Source organism: Sinocyclocheilus anshuiensis, unplaced genomic scaffold, assembly GCF_001515605.1.
Source record: "Sinocyclocheilus anshuiensis isolate Anshui unplaced genomic scaffold, SAMN03320099.WGS_v1.1 scaffold135, whole genome shotgun sequence".
NCBI classification, from domain to species: domain Eukaryota; kingdom Metazoa; phylum Chordata; class Actinopteri; order Cypriniformes; family Cyprinidae; genus Sinocyclocheilus; species Sinocyclocheilus anshuiensis.
In genome coordinates this window covers 1,386,764-1,406,923 of record NW_015552564.1, presented here as the reverse complement: position 1 = coordinate 1,406,923, position 20,160 = coordinate 1,386,764, and the positions used below count along the sequence as shown (strand labels likewise).

At 40.9% G+C, this 20,160-nt stretch overlaps 1 protein-coding gene across 1 annotated transcript; it reads right to left on the bottom strand.

Annotated features, from left to right (window-relative positions):
• Positions 1 to 9,718: 9,718 nt before the first annotated feature.
• On the bottom strand, positions 9,719 to 10,688 carry LOC107664798 (B2 bradykinin receptor-like). The gene is made up of 2 exons (XM_016455472.1): positions 9,885 to 10,688; positions 9,719 to 9,802 (listed from the first exon to the last, which is right to left on the bottom strand). The coding sequence occupies exons 1-2, from the start codon at positions 10,686 to 10,688 to the stop codon at positions 9,719 to 9,721; spliced, it is 888 nt and encodes a 295-aa protein (XP_016310958.1).
• Positions 10,689 to 20,160: the final 9,472 nt, after the last annotated feature.

Sequence of the window (20,160 nt, the reverse complement as noted above, 5' to 3'; positions counted from 1 at the left end):
TATTACTTACTAGTGAATATTCTAAGGTTATGTTGTTGTTTTTTTCTTATTGCCACAATAAATGAATGATACATGCAATAGCCATACAAAACATCTTACATGCATAATTACTATTTATAACTAGTGATAACAATAACAACCACTACTTGCATGGGATGCAATAGCAAGCTCACGCACAAAAAGTCCTTTCGAGCACTAGGTGGCACTATACAAGCTATAATATCAGGCAGCGTTTGATTACGAGGTGACAGGAGAAAGGAAGGAATGCTAGGAAAATAGAAAATGATGTCAGTGGCTCGACTGGAGTCAGATTAACTCACACCAATGTGGTCTGCCGCTTTCTCAGGGCCAACTGCTGTTCTTTTACTGAACACACTCCCAAATTGGATTACAATTGATTGGGCCCATGATGCATTTCCATGCAGTGTATTTCCTCTAACAAATACAGTGGACACAAATTAATGAATGACTCAGTTTAACCAGTGACTGATAATGAAAATATATAATGTGAAAATAATGAATGTATTTGCTTAGTTTGAGGTCTCATTACAGATGTTTAGAAGTAATGTTGTCTTCCCGGTTCCCAGGTAAAATGGTAACTTGCCCATTAGTTTTTTTTTTTGTAAACACTTCTGTTATGTCCTGTGTTAATGTTCATAGATTGCAATACTGGGCCAGTCCACTAGAGGCTGCAAGAGTTAATGTTCTGTGGTTGAGAAGGAGCGAGGAGAAGGAAGAATAAAGAAGTGTTGGTAATGTTGTGAACTAGTCATTCTCTCTCCTTTTAATTTCTTTCATTACGAGTTCCAAACATTACAAAATCTGGCGACGATGTCTGCATCTGTACCCATGCCTGCATTTTTTTCTTCCAATGGTCGGAGAGCCTCCTATTCCGTTTTCTACATGGAAGAAAATTTTCCAAAATTACTTGCTTGTCATCGGAGCACGAGGTGATGCATGGCCTGATGCCAGAGTTCGTGCAGTTTTGTTACATTGTCTCGGTACGGAAGGCCAGAGACTTTTCTATACGCTGCCAAACGGGGGTACAACTTATGATGAGGCCATGGTGGCTCTTGATGCTCATTTTACGCCAAAAGTGAATGTTGTTGCTGCACGGCATAAATTCAGACAGCGCGCACAGCGCTCGGACGAAACCGCAAGTCAGTATATCGCGGAGTTACGTCATCTAGCAGTGGATTGTCAGTTCGGACAAATGGAGGATGAAATGCTACGGGACCAACTAATTGAACGGACTTTCCTGGCCGCGGTGAGAGATAGACTGTTACTCGAGTCGGAACTTACATTGGATCGCGCTTCTGCATTAGCGTTTCAAGTGGAATCGGCAGTACAAAATGCTACACTCCTTTCAACTAATGGCTCAACTTCTGCTCAAGTTCAAGCCATCTCAAGGACAAAGTCCAGTTTCAAACGAGGTAAACAAAAGAGTGAGAAAATGCCATTACAAAATGGAAAGCCACAGACTTCAAATAAAAGACGCCGTTTTCGCTGTGGATCTAATACTCAATTGGCCAACGCACCAACTTGTCCTGCTGCGTCAGCCACATGTCATCACTGTGGAAAGAAAGGACATTTTGTGCAATGGTAGTAGACCCCCTGCGTGAGATACTCAGATCATCTCAGAATGGATTTACATGGACGGAGGCAGCGGATGTGAGTTTTCGTGGGCTAAAGCAGCTGTTAGTCCACAGCCCAGCCTTGGCTTTATTCGACCCCTCCTTACCAACATTCGTGTCCACCGATGCTTCAGATTATGGCATTGCAGGTGTCATCATTCAACTGCACCCGGATCAGACAGAGCGTCCAATAGCATTCGCTTATCGTACGTTGACGCCAGCTGAAAGAAAATACAGTACAGTTGAGAAAGAAGCATTAGCGTGTGTCTGGACAGTAGAGCGTTGGAGGACTTACCTTTGGGGCAGGAAGTTTACACTGAGGACGGTCCACCAAGCGCTGACCACACTACTGGCCACCAAGGAACTCCTTGAGGCATGCGAATCTTGTCCAGAGTTGTCCAAGCTGCATGCCCAAATCACACAAGGCTGGCCTAAAACACAGAAACAAATGGATCCAACAATCATGGCATACTTTCAGGTCAGGCATGAACTAGCTAGGGATGATAAGTATATCATGAGAGGACAGAGATTGGTTGTGCCAGTTGCTTTGCACTCTAAATTCATTCACTTAGCACACGAAGGACACCAGGGCGTGGTACGAACTAAGCAACGGCTAAGAGAATTGTACTGGTGGCCTCGTATGGACTATGATGTGCATTCAATTATTGCTTCTTGTTCCGCCTGTCAGTCCTGTGACAAAACTGCCCGGACATGCCCAGCCCCATTACAGCCAGTGGACCTACCAGACGGTCCATTTCAGAAAGTTGCAATACACATTGTAGGACCGTTTGAGAGAGCCACGTATGACTGTCGTTTTGCTATAACGATGGTGGATTATTATAGCAAGTGGCCAGAGGTTGCATTTACCTCAAATGTTACAACCGACACAGTTACAAAGTTTCTAGCATCTGTGTTTGCGAGAGAAGGTAACCCACTCACCTTAGTCAGTGATAATGGTCCTCAGATGACTTCTACTGCATTCGCTGATTTCCTGGCTGAAAGAGGAATAAAACACAATCGTTGCAGTGTTTACTGGCCCCAAGCAAACGGTGCTGTGGAAAGATGGAATCGTGTTTTAAAGGACTGTATCCAAGTAGCTGAAATACAACAACTTCAATTGAAACAAGCGGTCACAGACTTCCTCCAAAATTACAGAGCTACCCCGCACACAACAACAGGGGTATCACCATTTGAACTGTTAAGAGGGAGGAAGATAAACACAAAGTTAAACACTCTGTCAGCCACAACAGCTCAGGGAGAGGAAGTGCCAATGGGCATGCGTGACCGTGTGCAGCGAGTTCAACAAAAGATGAAACAGTATACAGATCAGAAACGTGGCGCTAAACCACCACCCTTCAAGTGTGGAGATCGTGTACGTATAAGAAAACCAATGCATGTACCAAAGGCTGGAAGGAAGTTCACTGTTCCTTTGTCAGTGGATAAGAAACTAGGACCAAGCACTTATGTCTTGAGCGATGGAAAGAAATGGAATGCAGCTCACTTGTCTCTTGTTCCAGAAAACACTCAAACTGCATTAGAGAATGCTCTGGTTAACCCTGGAACTGAGAATGTTGTGCTTGAGCCCGTTAGGAGTACATGGGCTAGGCAGCCTCCTGTGTGGTTAAAAGACTATGTAGCAGAGTAAGGGAAAAGAAAAGAAGAGAGAATAAAAGGAAACACTAGTGTAAGAATAGAGAAAGTAATTGAAAACATTTGTTGAATGTGTTGAATGTGTTCATGTGTTTATTAATTTGATGTTATAAAACACCAGAAGTACATTTATGGTTTAAAGGCAGAATTTATAAATGGATTGAAATTAGGCTGAATAATCCCCTTTTAAGAGTTTCTTTTCTAAAGAAAGAGGGGAATGTTATGTCCTGTGTTAATGTTCATAGATTGCAATACTGGGCCAGTCCACTAGAGGCTGCAAGAGTTAATGTTTTGTGGTTGAGAAGGAGCGAGTAGAAGGAAGAATAAAGAAGTGTTGGTAATGTTGTGAACTAGTCATTCTCTCTCCTTTTAATTTCTTTCATTACGAGTTCCAAACATTACAAAATCGATGTGTAATTTCAGACTCATGTTCTTGAGTAATCAAAGAAAATAAGTTTAAAGACACAAGTTTCTTTTAACATGTTGTTCTTGATATTCTCAGCTGAGAGAGAGATTATATTTATTTATTAATTTATTGTCATTTTGCGAGCTCTAAGAGTATAATACTTAGATGTTTTCAATGAAAATGTAAATTCAATTTACATTACTTAAATGTCTGCATCAACAGACCGTTTGACTGGATGCATAAATAAACGAATGAATAAACAAATAAATAAATGAATACTTACTACATTTTTACCTTTTAAATTATACAGTGGGGTTCAAAAAGTCTAAAACCATATTTTTTAATACATTGTTTTCATTACAAACTACTTTATTCAGAATAACAATTTGAGTGAACACACACCCACACACACACACACACACACACACACACACACACACACACACACACACATTTTTAGATGTTTGGATCCTGTTTTTTAAAAAAATAAAACAACTGAAATTTTCTCCTGAGACACTATGATGGCATTTAAATCTAAGTTCATAAACATCATAAACATTAAAGGATACAAAGTTTATGTATTGCAGGAAGAAAAAAGTCACACAGCATGTATGTGCTGTCTTGCAATGACCTCTAGTGGTCAAGAGCACACAACTCGCTTTCCAGTTTCCAGTGTCCAAACATTTAAATCAGCAGACACTAAATTATACATCATTCTCATATCTGTATAGTTTGCTTCTGTGGGGAGTTTGTCTTTTAACCTATTAATGCAATACAATTAGTATTCAGACAAAAAACAGAGCAAGGTTTAAACTTGATTACTGAAGCCTCCAGATGCCCTTTACCCTTCCAAACGCAGTTGAAAAGACATTATCTAGCCAATTGACCAAGTAACTACTGTGTCCTAAGGGATTTCAGAGGGAGGAAAAAAGCTGTAGCCCTACACATACATGCTAATGGCTAATAAGGAAGGCTGTCTGATTGCTAATGCCTAAAACAGCTCAGTTCAGAGGGAACAGTCATCTTCATGTGTGTCATATACAGTCATATCACGTGTAATACAGTCTCTCTGTCTGCAGGGTTTGTTTGCTGACCTTTTGGCCTGTTGATAGTATACAGATGGCTGTTCACTATTGGGCTAATAGCCTAACATTTATTTGACACCTCTAAAAGCTTTAAATGTAGCAGAATACAATGGAGTCAATCATCGGCTCTTGTCACTTAGTGATTATTTCCTGAATTTTCCAGAATAGCTTATATATGTTGTTCTACTATGGAATAAAGCAATGAGCGATGACATTGCTCTCTCTCTCTCTCTCTGGGGTGGGCAAAGCAGAGGGTCCATGTTGCCCTTTCAGCTTGGAAATCAGAGGAAAAGGACCTCTATAATTACTCAGTGACCTTTATGTACTGGAGGCTATAGCTTTCATCTCATTGACTACAGTCATGTACACAACTCACAGTACAAACTCAACTGGACAAGGCTCTAGACTCCCCAGTAGCGGTGACAGTAAAACAAAAAATGTGAAAAAGAAGTGCACTTAATTGTATTGAATGTGTACATGTAATGCACTTCAAAAATTAAAAGTAAATAAATTAATTAATTAATAAAAAAAAAACTGTACTTGCTTTTGTAACAGTTTCCTAACACACTTAAGTAGTCTTGTGAAAAATGTACTATGATTGGTTCCAAACCATTACATTTAATTTGCACTTAAATATATTTTAATTATTTCTGTAACATGTAAGTCTTTTTAAAGTGTACAAGAGTGTAATTCTAACATTCGTGAGTAACTGCATAATATGGGCAGACAATGAGATATTTACATGCTGGCTGGATCAGGAAACCTTGTGCTTTAGTTCATGTGATTCACTCAAAACAGTTGACTCACTTCTGTAGAGGCCACCAGAGCTTCTTAACTGGTTTTCTTCAGGATCCAGGGTTTTTGTAACCAAATGACGAGCCAACAGTACCAAAAATGGAAAATGTTTGTTTTATTTTTTTTTTTATGCAGTTTATTAACCTGATACTACACTGTGTCAGCTCATACTGCCATAGGACGCAATCAAGACCAGACTCAATATCGAACCTTGTAGGAACAAAATTGATGTTTTATATTTTAAAATATGGTCATATTTACTGAGGATTTTTATACTCATACAAAACACCAATCAATACAAGGTCTGCTTTATGACATCTAATTAACTACTTCTCAGGTTTTCTGCACCCTTTGTTGAAAACACAGATTATGAATTTATAAGATAAACATAACCAAAATAAATTAAAGTTCCTATCAGAGAACTGTGAAAAGGGGGTCTTATATTGTATTTTTGGTTATGTATGTATCTATGTATTTGGCAGGCCCCTTTTATTGAAGTGATGCTTCTAAATACTTTGATGCTTCCTTGTTTCCTCACTGCTCTGTCCTCCATGACCCAGAAATCGATCGAAGTCCTCCATCATGAAGGACATGTCAATTTACTAAACCCACTGTGAGGCGAGGAACGAGGAGAGAGAGAGCTTTCAGAGAAAACGTCTCAGGTTACGTATGTAACCATGGTTCTCTGAGTAGGGAACGAGACACTGCGTCCTCTTGCTGAAGGAACTGTCTCAACAGACCCCTAGTAGCAACACCCTGTTAAAGTAGGTATCCTGAGGATACATAGGTGGAGTGGTGCCCAAGGTCGAACCGGGGCCTAACCGACTCAAGAAAGGGCACGAAGCCATCGCACGTAGCCCCTACCATACAGGATTTTAGAAAGAATGCAAAAAGCTTAATGTGCGAACTTACCACAGTGCCCACGGAGCGGGGAATTCAACTCCTCAGAAAGGGAGAGAACTCGAATGCTCGTAAGAAAGCACCATGCTCATAAATAATCCTCTACAGTGAGGGGAGCGATGTTTTAAAAGTGTATCAACAGAGACACATTAGTTGAGTGGAGCCCAAGGCGAGTACCGGGGCCTAAGACAACTCAGAGAAAGGGAACAAGGCTAACAACGCGTAACCTTACCATACAGGGTTTTAGAAAAGTGCACAGAGTGCTTAGCGTGCACACTTACCACCATGTGGATTTTAGAAAGTGCACAGAAGTTTAGCGTGTGCACTTACCATAGTATGGATTTTATAGAGATCTGCTCACATATGCCCAGAAGTCCTCAGCCACTCAATCGGGAGGCTCAATCGGCTGGGACGTTAGACGGCTGTCAGTGACATTATCCCCTACGGCCAAAGGCCTAAGCTACATACCCCAAAAAACTTACCTGTTAGGGCCAGAACTCCTGGGCCCGGGGTAGAGCTCAAGGCTTGGAGTCGGGAATAGATTCCTGTAAGGGGATACGACCAAGTGCCTAGAATCGTACTAGGTCTTGGCCTGTCACCTAGGGGCCTACCACTTGCTCTGCATGAGCTTACACAAAGGAGGGGTTTCCCACAGAAACACAAATCCCTCTTACCTCAGGGAACGCAGTGTACTCCAGCCCACTCCACAGAGGAGTGATTATTGGTTTAACCCTAAGGGCAGTGTGACAGTGAGGACCTACGGGCCCGACCGTCTATGGAGCATTGAGCTCAGAGAACGTGCATGAAGGTTAAGGAACGATTCAAATCTCGGGAGACCTCTCAGGGTGAGAAATGAGTAGTTTGCACCTGGCCTGAGGATAGGGAGCATGTCACGAAGCATGTACTCAGAAGAGTAAAGCATCAGATACACAAGAACTAGCAGTAGAGTAGATAAAAATGGATCGTACTCACCAACCATGGCTCCCACGCATGACTCAAGCTCGTGATATAGGCTGGAGGCGAAGTCCGAAGCTTGGACCCTTGTGGAATGAAGGATTTAAAGGCAGCCGAGCACGTCTTGGCCTCCTGAAAACCTCACGACCACCGTCTCGACGAAAGTGCCGAAAAGCTCAGAAGGGGAAACCGGCGCATCAAGAAGAAAGCCCTTCTCTTTCGACCCGATAAACACCAGACTCACCCACAGATGTCTCTCCATAACCACATTGGCTGCCAGTGGTGCGACGCAACTCAGCCACCTCATCAGGGGATAGACCCTGCCTTTATCCAGGTCTTTGGTCTGAAGCACCACCATGGTGTGCAACGAGACTGCAGTCTGACTTAAGAGAAGATGTCTCCCCCGTGGAGAGATAGCAGGTCAGCATCTCTTCAACAGGTGGCATCTTCTCATAACCATTCTCACGCATCCCCTCGATGTTGGCATAACTACGTATTATGCTGGAATCTGTGGATGCGGGACGAGAAAGTTTTTTTTTTTTTTTCAAGCTGGAGTGCAGTATAATGTGGTTATCTGAGAGGGACATGATATAAACCATCTGTCCAATAACTGCAGACAGATCCACACTATACATTTCCTATATAAACAAAAGGAAATTACTGATAGCGAGAAATTTCCCGCCAGGTCCTTTCCATGTTCTCACCGCGACACAACGCGCAGCATGCATTCAGCTCCCGCGGGAGCAACACGCTCCGCCCAACTGCTAGATTACCTCGGAAATCAAGCACGAACGAAAACTGCTGCCGTGAATGCATCGCTTTTCCCGCGAGAGGCAAACGCACTCATGCAAACGCTATCTACAAACTCGGGTAAATGGTGAAATACTCACATCCCCCTCAGTAGTCCCGTGAATGCATCACAATGAGCACAAGCCACCTCCTATGAAACGAGTGCGTTCAATTCATGCTTATCCCTCACAAGAAATAAGCAATGAATGCAGAGCGCATCCAACTCCCTCAAGAGCTGAACGCGGTTGCTCTTCACCACACACACACACACACAGCACGCAAGCCATGTGAAACTGCAGGTATCAGAGCAAAACTTCTGGCGAGAAACATTCACTCCTAGTCGTGTTTAGCTTAACGCTAACATAAACAAACGGTCAGTGAAGACGAAGAAGAGGATGACGTGTTCTCCCGGCGCCTATTTATACTATAGTCGCACCGGTAGTGACGTCATAGGCTGTCGCCGGCCAATGTTATTGTCATTTTTAGATATATGCTTCAGACACCGGTCACACTGAAGGTGTTACCAATAGCGACCCCTAGAGGACGCAGTTCGAAGTTCCCTTGAAAGGGAACTGGAGCTAGGAAACAATGGTGTATCATTCCTGGATTAATGTGTCCAATAATTGTGTACACTTCTGGATGAATAGAAACAAAATAACTTTATTTTCATCTTTGTTATTATAATCAACCATAAATTTGACATATTTCAATAGTGCATCTTGCTTTATTAAAAATTTTTAACCAGCTACATCAACAGCACAGTGAGGTATTACAGCAGTACAAAGTAATGGTTTTATACACAAAGTAACATAGATATTATAACACAAATTCATAGGTATTATAAATATACATTAAATACATACATATACATGTTCATAAAGAAAGACACCAAGTGCAATGTAAAACCAAAATACATAAAATAATTGAAAAAACAAACAAAAAAAAGCACAAGCTCACAGTTTTTGGTTTTGAATAATTTGGATATACTCTGGTTTTGTTTAAGAAATAAATAAATAAAGGTTTGTGGTTATTAAATTTGCTTTAGTGGAAATTAAATGTTGTAAGGAACAGTAAAATATTTGCAATAAAATTCACTAATAGCATTAAAACCAAACATACATCTTTAAACAAGTCCACATATGTTCAGAAACATTTTTACAAAAGTCTTTTCAAAATAATTGAGTGCAAATTCATCAGCAATCACTGACATGACACTTTGAAACTACAACTAACTCTCATTGTTACGTTATGGTTAGGGTTAGTAGAATAAGTTGGCCTACAGCACTTGCAAAGTTACTTATACTCAGTAAAATGTATGTTGGGGGACCATCAAAATAAAGTCTTACCAATCAAACCCTTGACCTCTACCAGCTGAGCTTCTTCGTCTCTTCATAGCGATCTACACATCATATGAGGTTTGATGGGTGGATATACAGCTCTCAGTTCCAGCGGTGTTATTCTCTTATCTTTAGGACTGTCACCGCACTTGCTAATAACAGTAACATTTAGGTGCACAGAGGAGTTGCTCTTGCGGCTAGAACACAAAAGACCTTGAAAAACTCCTTGAGCTCTCTTCCTGAAGTGGCTCCCTACGATAACATACAAAAAAGGGTTTATTGCACTATTGCTATACCCTAAATAAGTAGCCAGCTCATTGCCTATTTGCAATACATTCTCCCAGAGACACCCAGGAATGAGCTGAAAGTAGTCAAGAGTTTCTAGGAACTGCACCAGCTGAAAGGGTGTCCAGCACAGGAGAAACACTGTGAGGACCGTCAGAACCAGCTGAGCGGCTTTCCTCTCCGTTTGAACTCTCGGTTGAATCACCAGGCCGCGGTTTTTAAGCGCTCTGACCACGTGAAAAGTGCAAAGAGAAATAATCGGCAGCGGAAGCAGGAATCCAACGAAGTTTGTCGTGATGTTCCGTTGGAGAACCCAGGCTGGATGAGGGTATTCTAGGTAACAGGCATCCACCCCTATGAATGGAAAGAAACCTACTCTTCGGAAGAGCAGAGTTGGGAGGCTGAGCACGAATCCCACCATCCAGATCACCACACAGATACTCTTGGCCACTTTGGGGTATCTCAGCTTACTGGGGTTCATGGGTTTGGCCAAGGCGAGGTAGCGGTCCACGCTGACCAGCACCAGGAAGAGTATGCTGCAGTAGTAGTTCATCGAGATGGCGGTGCAGATTACCTTGCAGAGCAGCTGACTGAAGTTCCATTGATACCCTTGGGCGATGGTGACCGTCCAGAAGGGCAAACACAGGACCATAATGAGGTCTGCAGCTGCCAGGTTGCCCAGATACACATCAGCTACGCTGCACGGCTTCCGCTGGAGGCAGAACACGCAGAGGACCAGACTGTTGCCCAACACTCCCAGGATGCTGATAATAGCCAGAAATGGAGGCTGGAGAGATGACAGCCATATCCAGGCGACTGTATCGTTGCAGAGGTTTGATGAATTTAGTTCCATTAGGACACTGTGAAATGTTAAACGATATGGTGATTAGCAAAGCAAACTACTTTTTCAGTCTTTCAAATTATTGTGCTTAATTCAATGTGTTCCATGCTGTTTCTTTGTAATTAATTGTGATATTTACTAGCAAATTCAGGAACACTTTAGTATAGGAACCAATTATCACTATTAACTAGTTGCTGATTAGCTTGCCTAACATATTGGCTGTTTATTAGTTGTTATTATTATAAAGCACATTCTGCATGACCATATTCTACATCCCTAATAATACCCGATACCTAAACTTAACAACTACCTTACTAACTATTAATAAGCAGCAAATTAGTAGTTTATTAAGGCAAAAGTCATAGTTAATGGTTTGCAAGAATTGGACCTTAAAATAAAATGTTACTGCAATTTCTGAGTATTTCTGAGGATATAGAAACAATTTTCTGAAAATTGTTTCTATATCCTTTTTTTCCCAATGTAGATAAAAGAAGGCCAATAAAAATGTACATAAGCAACATATGCATAAAAAAAAAAACATTTATAATTATTCGATTTTTAAAATCCTTAAAGACTACAATGGGGAAAAAAAGGATGAAGAATTTACTTTGAAACATTTTCACTCAGAAACTGCTAATAAATGTAACAATTAGAAAGAAGTAGCAAGTAACACATTTGAAGTAGAAAGTCTGAAGTGGTATTTTCTTGTAAAACATATAATAATATTTCTGTTATTTAATTTTTTCCCCAAGCTTAATCCTTATGTTCAAGAATAAGCCTGCGGTTTCTTCCTGAATGGATGAAGTTTGAAGTTTCCTTCATGTTTGCAAGTAAAAAACAACAACAACCAGACTTTGAATACAACTCAAAGAATGAAGGGGAGTCATTTGGTGGAATGGATCCGTATGACTGAGCAAAACCTGGAAATTCCCAGGGAGTAACATTCTTACACATTTTCAGCAAAAGGCAGAATACTAGCAAAATGTGTCACAAAAAAGTTAATCTCAGTTTTGGATTTTGATTTACACTTATGCATTTTGCAGATGTTTTTATTCCCCCCCCCCCAAAAAAATGGTTTTCCCTGGGAATCAAACCCAAAACTGTGTCCTTGGTAGGACCATGCCCTATTGAGCTACAGGAAAGCCTATATTAAAATGTTCCATCTGGGGATTAAATTATTCAGTAACATTAAATGGAAGTAACTTTTTTTTCCCCCCAATGTTAACATAACCTGTTACTGTTATAGTCATGTAACTTGTACTGTTTGAAAATAACCATTATTATTAAAGTTGTTAATAAGACTTGACTTTTTAGAAATTCACCTACCTTTCATGTTAAGTGGCAGCTCCAGATTGTAGATCCAGAGTCACTATCTGTTCACTTCCGAAGTGCTGTCTGGCTGAATCTTCTCCAACTAGATGCTGGTGAGATCAGACAGGCGCTCTTATAAACGCATAATGAGGCTGTCGTCACTGGAAGCCTGGATCTGTTCTCACTTTCCGTTTGTCATGCTCTGGCTGTCTTTTGCCAGAGTAAAACACTTGCACTGTTATGAAGCTAATATGAAGATAAACATTATGACTCAAGCGTGATGCTACCTTTCAACAAATCTTCAATTCATGACACAGCAACTCTAGATAAGCCAGATATTAAAGTGATATTCCAGAATGATTTAACAATAGTCTTTTTTTTTTTTTTTTTGTATGACTTCTTAAATGCGTGAATTGTAAAATTAACATTTATGTCATTCTTTCTGGTAGACCAAATAAACATAAATGTTGAGTTGGAAACATAGTAACACCCCCCCTCCGCCCCAACAATATAGAGTAACACTTATTGACCAATGGAAACAGCTTTTAGATTTTGAGTACTGAGTGTACAAATTTTACCAAATTCTACTCAATTCCCCTCAATGCTAATGTCCACTGTACATATAGTACAGTGAATATAGTAAATTTATACATAATATGCTGAATAAATGCTGAATAAATAAGCTTTCCATTGATGTATGGTTTGTTAGGATAGGACAATATTTGGCCGAGATACAACTATTTAAAAATCTGGAATATGAGGGTGCAGAAAATCACCTTTAAAGTTGTCCAAATATAGTTCTTAGCAATGCATATTACTAATCAAAAATTTAGTTTTGATATATTTACGGTAGGGAATTTACAAAATATCTTTATGGAACATGATCTTTACTTAATATCCTAATGATTTTTGGCATAAAAGAAAAATCTATCATTTTGACCCATACAATGTTTTTTTGGCTATTGCTAAAAATATACCCCAGCGACTTAAGATTGGTTTTGTGGTCCAGGGTCACATATGTGTTATATGTGCAGCAGCAGTATTTCTTACATGATTACCGCAGCATGTTGTGGATGTATTGGCAGTAGAAATTCTCGGTACTTGCTCTGCCGCAGCAGCAGCAGCGTAGAAGATCTATGCTGCCAAGACCAAATACATTAACATTGTCATGTACATTACCATGCCAATCCCTCCGAGAGTTGTCATGACAGAAATGCAATTATATTGTTAAAGCACCCAATAAATATGAGAAACGCATATGTTGTACATGTCTAAATCATATAAAGTGAATAAAGCAGTCTTAACCACCTTACTATCTTACATAAATCATGAGAAACCATAAAAACATTCATTTCGCCCCTTCATTCAAGTGCATCGGTCTTCAGTCAGAGTTGGAACTGGTTCCTCATTTCAGTGATTGTTGGAGGAACTGGAGCACTGAAAGTGTTGGCAAAAACCAGCTTCACAGGATCATACACCAGTATTTTGTCTCACTTCGAGTTAGAGTGACTGTCAGGCATGTCCAAAAATGAGTTTTGATTGAATAACTTGTAGATCTGTGCTGCTTGTGCCGCAAATTGTTTTAGACAGTTTTGTGTGATTTGGTGAACTGGTTCATCCAGTTTACCAAAAAGAACCGGCTCAAAAGAATGATTCATTCTCGAACCAGACATCACTCCGGATTGTTTGCCAGAGGCTCTGGATTACCTGTAGGTTAATAATGTTGTAAATAATGTTCAATTAGTTGCACAGGCCAATCGTTTCACTTCACAGGCCCTCAATAATTCATCAGGAGCCACAGGTAATCATTTAGCTTTTTAATGATTCTCAAAGTGACAGTAGCCGCTGACTTGCATTTTATGATCATGGTTTCAGCTAAAAATCCTCTTTACTGTTCTACTTAAGAAAAAAAAAAATGTCATCTACACCTTGGATGACCTGAGGGTTAACATCAAATGTTAATTAAATACTGTTAACTGAAGTGAAACTAATTAAATGCTATTAGTGCATTTTATAATTATCTCATTTACTTTTTCTTTAATGTTCTAATGGTCAGTTTTATAGTACTTTAATTTGATGATGATAATAATAACAACAGCTATTTATTTATTTATAGATTTATCAATGCTCAGCAGAATAGCAGGGTTACTTTTTCCTCTCTACTTTTCATAAAAGCAGGTCATGCAGACGGTCCGTGCCGCAATCAGCACATCCAGCTCTCACCTGAGATGGATTGCTTAATTAAAGCTGGTGGCGGCAACACTTTGGTGGGAGGCTCAGAGGAGGTCATGGGTGGGGGTAGGCAGGAACACATCTGTATCTGTTATCTGGATCCCTCATCAAGCCAGTCGCCACTGTTTATAGATTCAAACTCTAGAAGGTCCTTGTGAAATGATGCTTTTCTGGCAAGATCACATTGGGCATTTTAAGGAAATGGGAGAGGAGCAGGTGTTTCAACTCTGTTTAGATTGTTAATGTCATCTAGGCTCTTGATGAAAAATTAGTATTTGACGATACAGCCTCTGCTCAAGCACTAAAACATTCACTGTTTGAGTAGAGAATACAGACAGAAACAGAAAGACAATGAGAGAGCAAAAGCTTTACTAAAACAGACTGAATTATTGCCATCAACAATCTAGGTCATAACTATTACTGTAAATCATATTTTTAAACAATTTATGAAGGAATGCAAAAAGAGCAGTTAAAACTCCTCCAGCTGTGTAAGTTTTCCTATTGCTTTAAACAAACCTCGAGAGTTTCTGCGTAGTGTCACGACCGATTGCTTAATGTCTGGTATGTGGATATCACAGCTGCGCCATACGGCAGGAAATAGTGAGCCTTAGTAGCAAGAGGTTCACAGAAAGGCTTTTTTGCAAATCAATATTACTATGACAACGTTATAGTATTACATATCTGCTAGTTCCGGTCTAAATTTGACTGGCCTAATTATTTTTATGTATAACAGTATTGACATGCTTCAGTTTCACTTCAGTTTCCTGTTTGCTTTTTTTCACAATTGACTGTCAAGAAAAGATAAAAAAATAATAAATTTTGACTTCAAAGATCTTATTGGAGACTTCAACAACTTTAAATGAGCTTTATATGTAACATTAAGAAAGGAGCAACTGTGTCAAGCAATACATCACCTTATAAGCACAATTTTATTAGTAGGTATTGCTTGATTTAAACAATATAATTCATATTTACAAAGTTGATTACATGTTATTATGCTAATGGTTTGTTAATATTATTAATATAAATGTTAAAGTTGTAACCTTAAACTTCTGAATTTTTATGAGGCTGTTTGTTGACATGGGAAAGAAAGGAAAGAAAGAAATGAAAGAAGGAAAGAAATGAAAGAAGAAAATAAATTAAAGAAAGAAGGAAGGAAAGAAAGAAAGAAAGAGACAGACAGACATACATAGTATTACATGCCATTTTTAAAACATCTGCATCATCCTTTGTGTTAATTAGAAAAACAGAAGACTTGCATGTTAATTAGATCTTTAACAGAGCAGCAAATTAAACAGAGCAGACCAGCATGACATATATGAACACTGTAAACTGATGTGACATAATATTGGACACAGACCAGTAATATCCGTTCAGGACAATCTGTCCACAAGAGTTATTACACAAGGGACCAATCAGTAGAGTTAACAGACTCCTAATCATCAAAATTTACTGTCCAGAACATGGAAAACATGTCACAGCAGTGCATAACATTAAAGTTGGAAATGTCTCTAAAACAAATAAAGGAGACCCAGGTGAGTTGTGCTATATCTAATTATATGATTTTGAGTCCTAATATCATCATACTTCCTTGGGTAAACCAGGGAACACAGTGCTGGGAAATAATGTATGAAGGGAGATAATGTGAGGTTGAAGTGTGTTCTGTGTGCTTTTTGTAACTGCTAAGTTAATACTTCATTATTAAAAAATAAATAAATGTGTTGCAGTTTTATTATTGTAAATTAATTACAATCTCAGTAGGTTAGTATGTTTTTGTTTTAGTATGCAGACTCGGATACGGCGAAAAACAGAAACAGGTATTTCTTTTGCAGCACTGAGCAAACAGGCAGGAAACAGGTAAGTAGACTGAACAATAACAGTTCATATAACTTGGAGAGATGAATAATGGAATGTCCTTTCCTTACAGATGCAGGAGATCATGGATGACTTGAGAGGAACAGATGGATGGAGCACACCTCGCTAACAGGTAAGTACTGAGTAAACACACACAATGAGGACTTGGAGACACAAGGGAGGCAGGAACTGGAGATGATCGCTGGAGTATATCGCATGAGCACACAGGTTAATATTCAACAAACGAGACCGGACGTTGAACTGATAGCAAGGTGTGTGCTTAAGTAGCAGTTCTGATGATGGGAGTGATGACGTGCAGGTGTGTGTGATCAGTACTCTGGTGAGATTGGGCGTTGTGATTGGCTGGGTGGAGAGCCTGGCTGGTCTGTGACAGTTTTATAGGTCACACTTTATTTTAAGGTCCAATTCTCGCCATTAATTAACTATGAATTTTGCCTCAATAAAGTCCTAATTACTGCTTAGTAAGGAAGTTTAGCTTAGGTATGGGGTAGGATTAGGGATGAAGAATACGGTCAAGCAGAATATGTGCTATATAAGTACACTAATAAATAGCCAATATGCTAGTAATATGCATTGCATGAAGTGTTATATATTTTTATATCTATACTTTTATATGTTGCTTTTTTCCATTTTTGCAGTTATTTTTTATGTTACAGTATATAGTTCTAATGCTGTTTACATTTTTGCTAAAATACTATAAAATAGGTTATAATACATTTTATCAGTATACTTTATTTAAAATTATTTCATATTTACAATAAAGGTATTCTTCTCAAATCAGTATCATTGATTAGCAGGTTACAATCCCCACTAGTTGGTTGGTTGGTTTATTTGTTTGTTGTTTGTTTGTGTGTTAGATCATAACTTTATTTTTATTTTTAAGACTAAAAAGCACAAATGTCAGTTCATGACATACTTTTCCAGGGCCCAAAACCACCCTCAGACCCCAGAAGGTTAAGGATTTTATCATTACAGATCCCTATCAAAAGCTACTCTCGATGCTGCGTTTCAATAAAGCTAATGAGAACATTCTTTGTTCGACCGGTTGTGAAGCATGTGTGTCAAACACGCCAAGAATTGGCTTAACCTCGGCAGGTGACGTCACTTGATTACATGCACCTGAGGGTTATAAATAGACGTGCAACGGACACATCTTCAGATTTCTTTGTCTTCAGAGACCGCATTGTGTGTGTGTGTGTCACGCTGCTGAAAGCAGTATCATTCAAAATAAAGCATGTTGAAAGTGAAAGTTTCATCAACTTACTATTCTTGTCGAGTGACTCTGTAAGAGAAGCGTGCCTCACTCTTCATGGCCGAGAACTCGCATGAGTATTGTTTGGAGTGTTTGGGAGAAAAGCACGCTGCTCTTGCGTTCCAGGGCGGCAGATGTGAGCACTGTGGTTCACTTCTTATCTGCGTGCTTCGAATTAGGCTCGTTTTCTCTCACGAGGAATGAGCCGCTGCGCACTCATTAAGATTGCGCTTTGATCTGGCTGAGGATTAAGAAGCGGGTGCAGTTCTTTGGATCGGACAGAGGACGCTGCAGCTCTTGCTTCTGTTGAGATGGAGATTGAGAGTGCTGCCTCCGAGCGCTCCTCTCGCGATTATAAGAGTTTGAGGAGTTACTCGAGGTGGTGACTCATGCAGTGACAAAAAAAAAAAAAACACTCACTCCAAACTAAATGACAGGTTTCTGTCAGGTGGTCAGAGGGAGGGGTCACAGTGATGGTCTCTCCCCTTCTTTGGTGATCTCCATGATGAGATGTCTTGTTCATTGAGTTAGCCATGGTCATCCCATGTCTTTGTGCCCTCTATGTCGACTATTTCTTTGACTATCGTGGATTCAAAAGCACGGGGATACATTATGATGCCCTAGGCGAAAGAGATGCTAGCGGGCTAACTCTTCCCTAGAGGAGCATCATCGCTCTTAAAAAAAAAAAAGAGCCAATGCTCTCTACCAAGCCATGTGGAGCAACATCTAGACTTGGAGGGAAAGCATTTCACACAGTGGGTCAGACTGGTGCTGCCCTGCACACCATGGGGCTTCTGCAAGCATCTTCAGGGTGATCTTCTTAAAAATCTGAGCGCCGGGAGGAGGCTTTCAACAAGTTTCTCCCTCACTGTGCTCAAGTGTCGGGGCTGTCGGCCACCCAGTCCCGACTCGGTCCAGCTCCACTGAGGCAAGAGGCTCAAAGAGAGAGTGTGGCGAGTCGTGCGCCCCCTCGTAAAGACTGGACCTAAGAATGGTAATTTTGACCAAAGAGAGGTCCTGAGGCTGTGCCCAGGACAAAGGTGTGTCTTCAGTCTTAAGAGCTTGCGCTTAAACATTGGGATGTTGTCCTTGCTCATCTAAAGTGTCTGGGGTTGAGACTCAACGCCAAGGAATGCATTTTCTCTTTTGCCCAGGGGACAATGCATTTAGTTGTTGTATGGGATTCGATCGCAATGCGGGCTCAGCTGTCTCCTGCATATGTCGAATCCATTCTAAACACCCTGAAAGATTTCAGGCTAGGCCAGAAAGTTACTGTACATTACTTTCAGAAAGTTCTAGGTCTCATGGCGACTGCATGTACGGGAAACCTTTGGGCGTCCTGCACATGAGACCATTGCAGTTGTGGCTCAGAGCCAGGTGATTTCATCTAAGGGCCAATCCCCAGAGGCATATAAGGGTTACGCGCTAAGGGCTTCATACCCACTCTATGTGGTTCAGACCCCGGTTTCTGACTTTGGGTCCCACTCTAGTCACGTGTTGTCATCGCAAGATGCTAACGACGAACGCTTCCCTCACGGGCTGGGGAGCGGCCTTAGATGGCCGTCCAGCCCAAGGGATCTGGAGAGGTCATCTTCTCAACTGGCACATCAATTGCCTTGGAATGATGGCTGTATTTCGGGCCGGGGCAAGGCTGGTAGTTACTTACATAAGCTGTCAGGGCAGACTGCATTTGCATCGCCTGATCAGGCTAGTGCAGCAGGTTCTGCTTTGGACACGGGACAAGTTCCTGTCCATTATGGAAATTTACATTCTGGGGCATATAAATGTGGGAGCAGATTCACTGTCCAGGCAAGCTGGGAAACACAGGGAATGGAAACTCCAGCCCAAGGTAGTCAGACAAATTTTCAAAGTGGAGGTGGGCCTCTTTGCTTCACAGGAAACAGCACAATGTCCCCTCTACTTCTCTCTGACTTCTCCAGCTCCCGTAGATCTGGACGCTATGGCCCACATGTGGCCCAGACTGCGTCTTTACGCATTTCCTCCGATCGCTCTGCTCCGGGGAGTCCTGGCCTAGGTCCGTCAACTAGGGTCTCGCCTCTTACTGATAGCACCCCATTGGTCGACCAGAGTATGGTTCTCAGATCTAATATCCCTCCTTGATGGCTTGCCGTGGGCGATTCCGGTCGGGGGAGATCTTGTATCTCAGGCACAGGGGACAGTTTTTTCATCCCCGGCCTGAGCTCTGGAACCTTCATCTCTGGCCCCTGAGGGGGACCAACGAGAGATTCTGGGCTTCCAGCCGATGTAGTACAGACTATTCTGAGTACTAGGTCTCCCTCCACTAGAAGAAGTTATGCCCTCAGATGGTGCTTTTTTGTAAGTTGGTGTATGACACACCATGCAGACCCAGTTCACTGCCGGGTTGTTTCAGTGCTGGAGTTCCTGCAAGAAAAATTGTCCTCAGACACATGTCCTGGTGCTTTCAGAGTCTATGTGGCCGCCAGTTCGGCCTGCCACGCTCTAATTGACAGGGTTTCTGTGGGAAAGCACCCTCTAGTAGAGACCTGCGCGGGACGGCTTTTTCAGTCCCGCTCCCGCAAGATTCTGTCCCGCGCCCGCCCGCTCCCGCAGAAATATATCTTATCTGGTCCCGCTCCCGCCCGCGACATTCATGTTTTGTCCCACTCCCGCCCGCAAAAGCCTGCATGAAAGTAATCTACATTTTTTTTTTAGTACATCGAATAAATTTACATGTAAATTTAAATTTACATTTACATTTTAAATTTACATTTACATTTAAAATGTACAATTTAAATTTACTGTAATATCTCCTAAGCTCCACAACAAACCAGC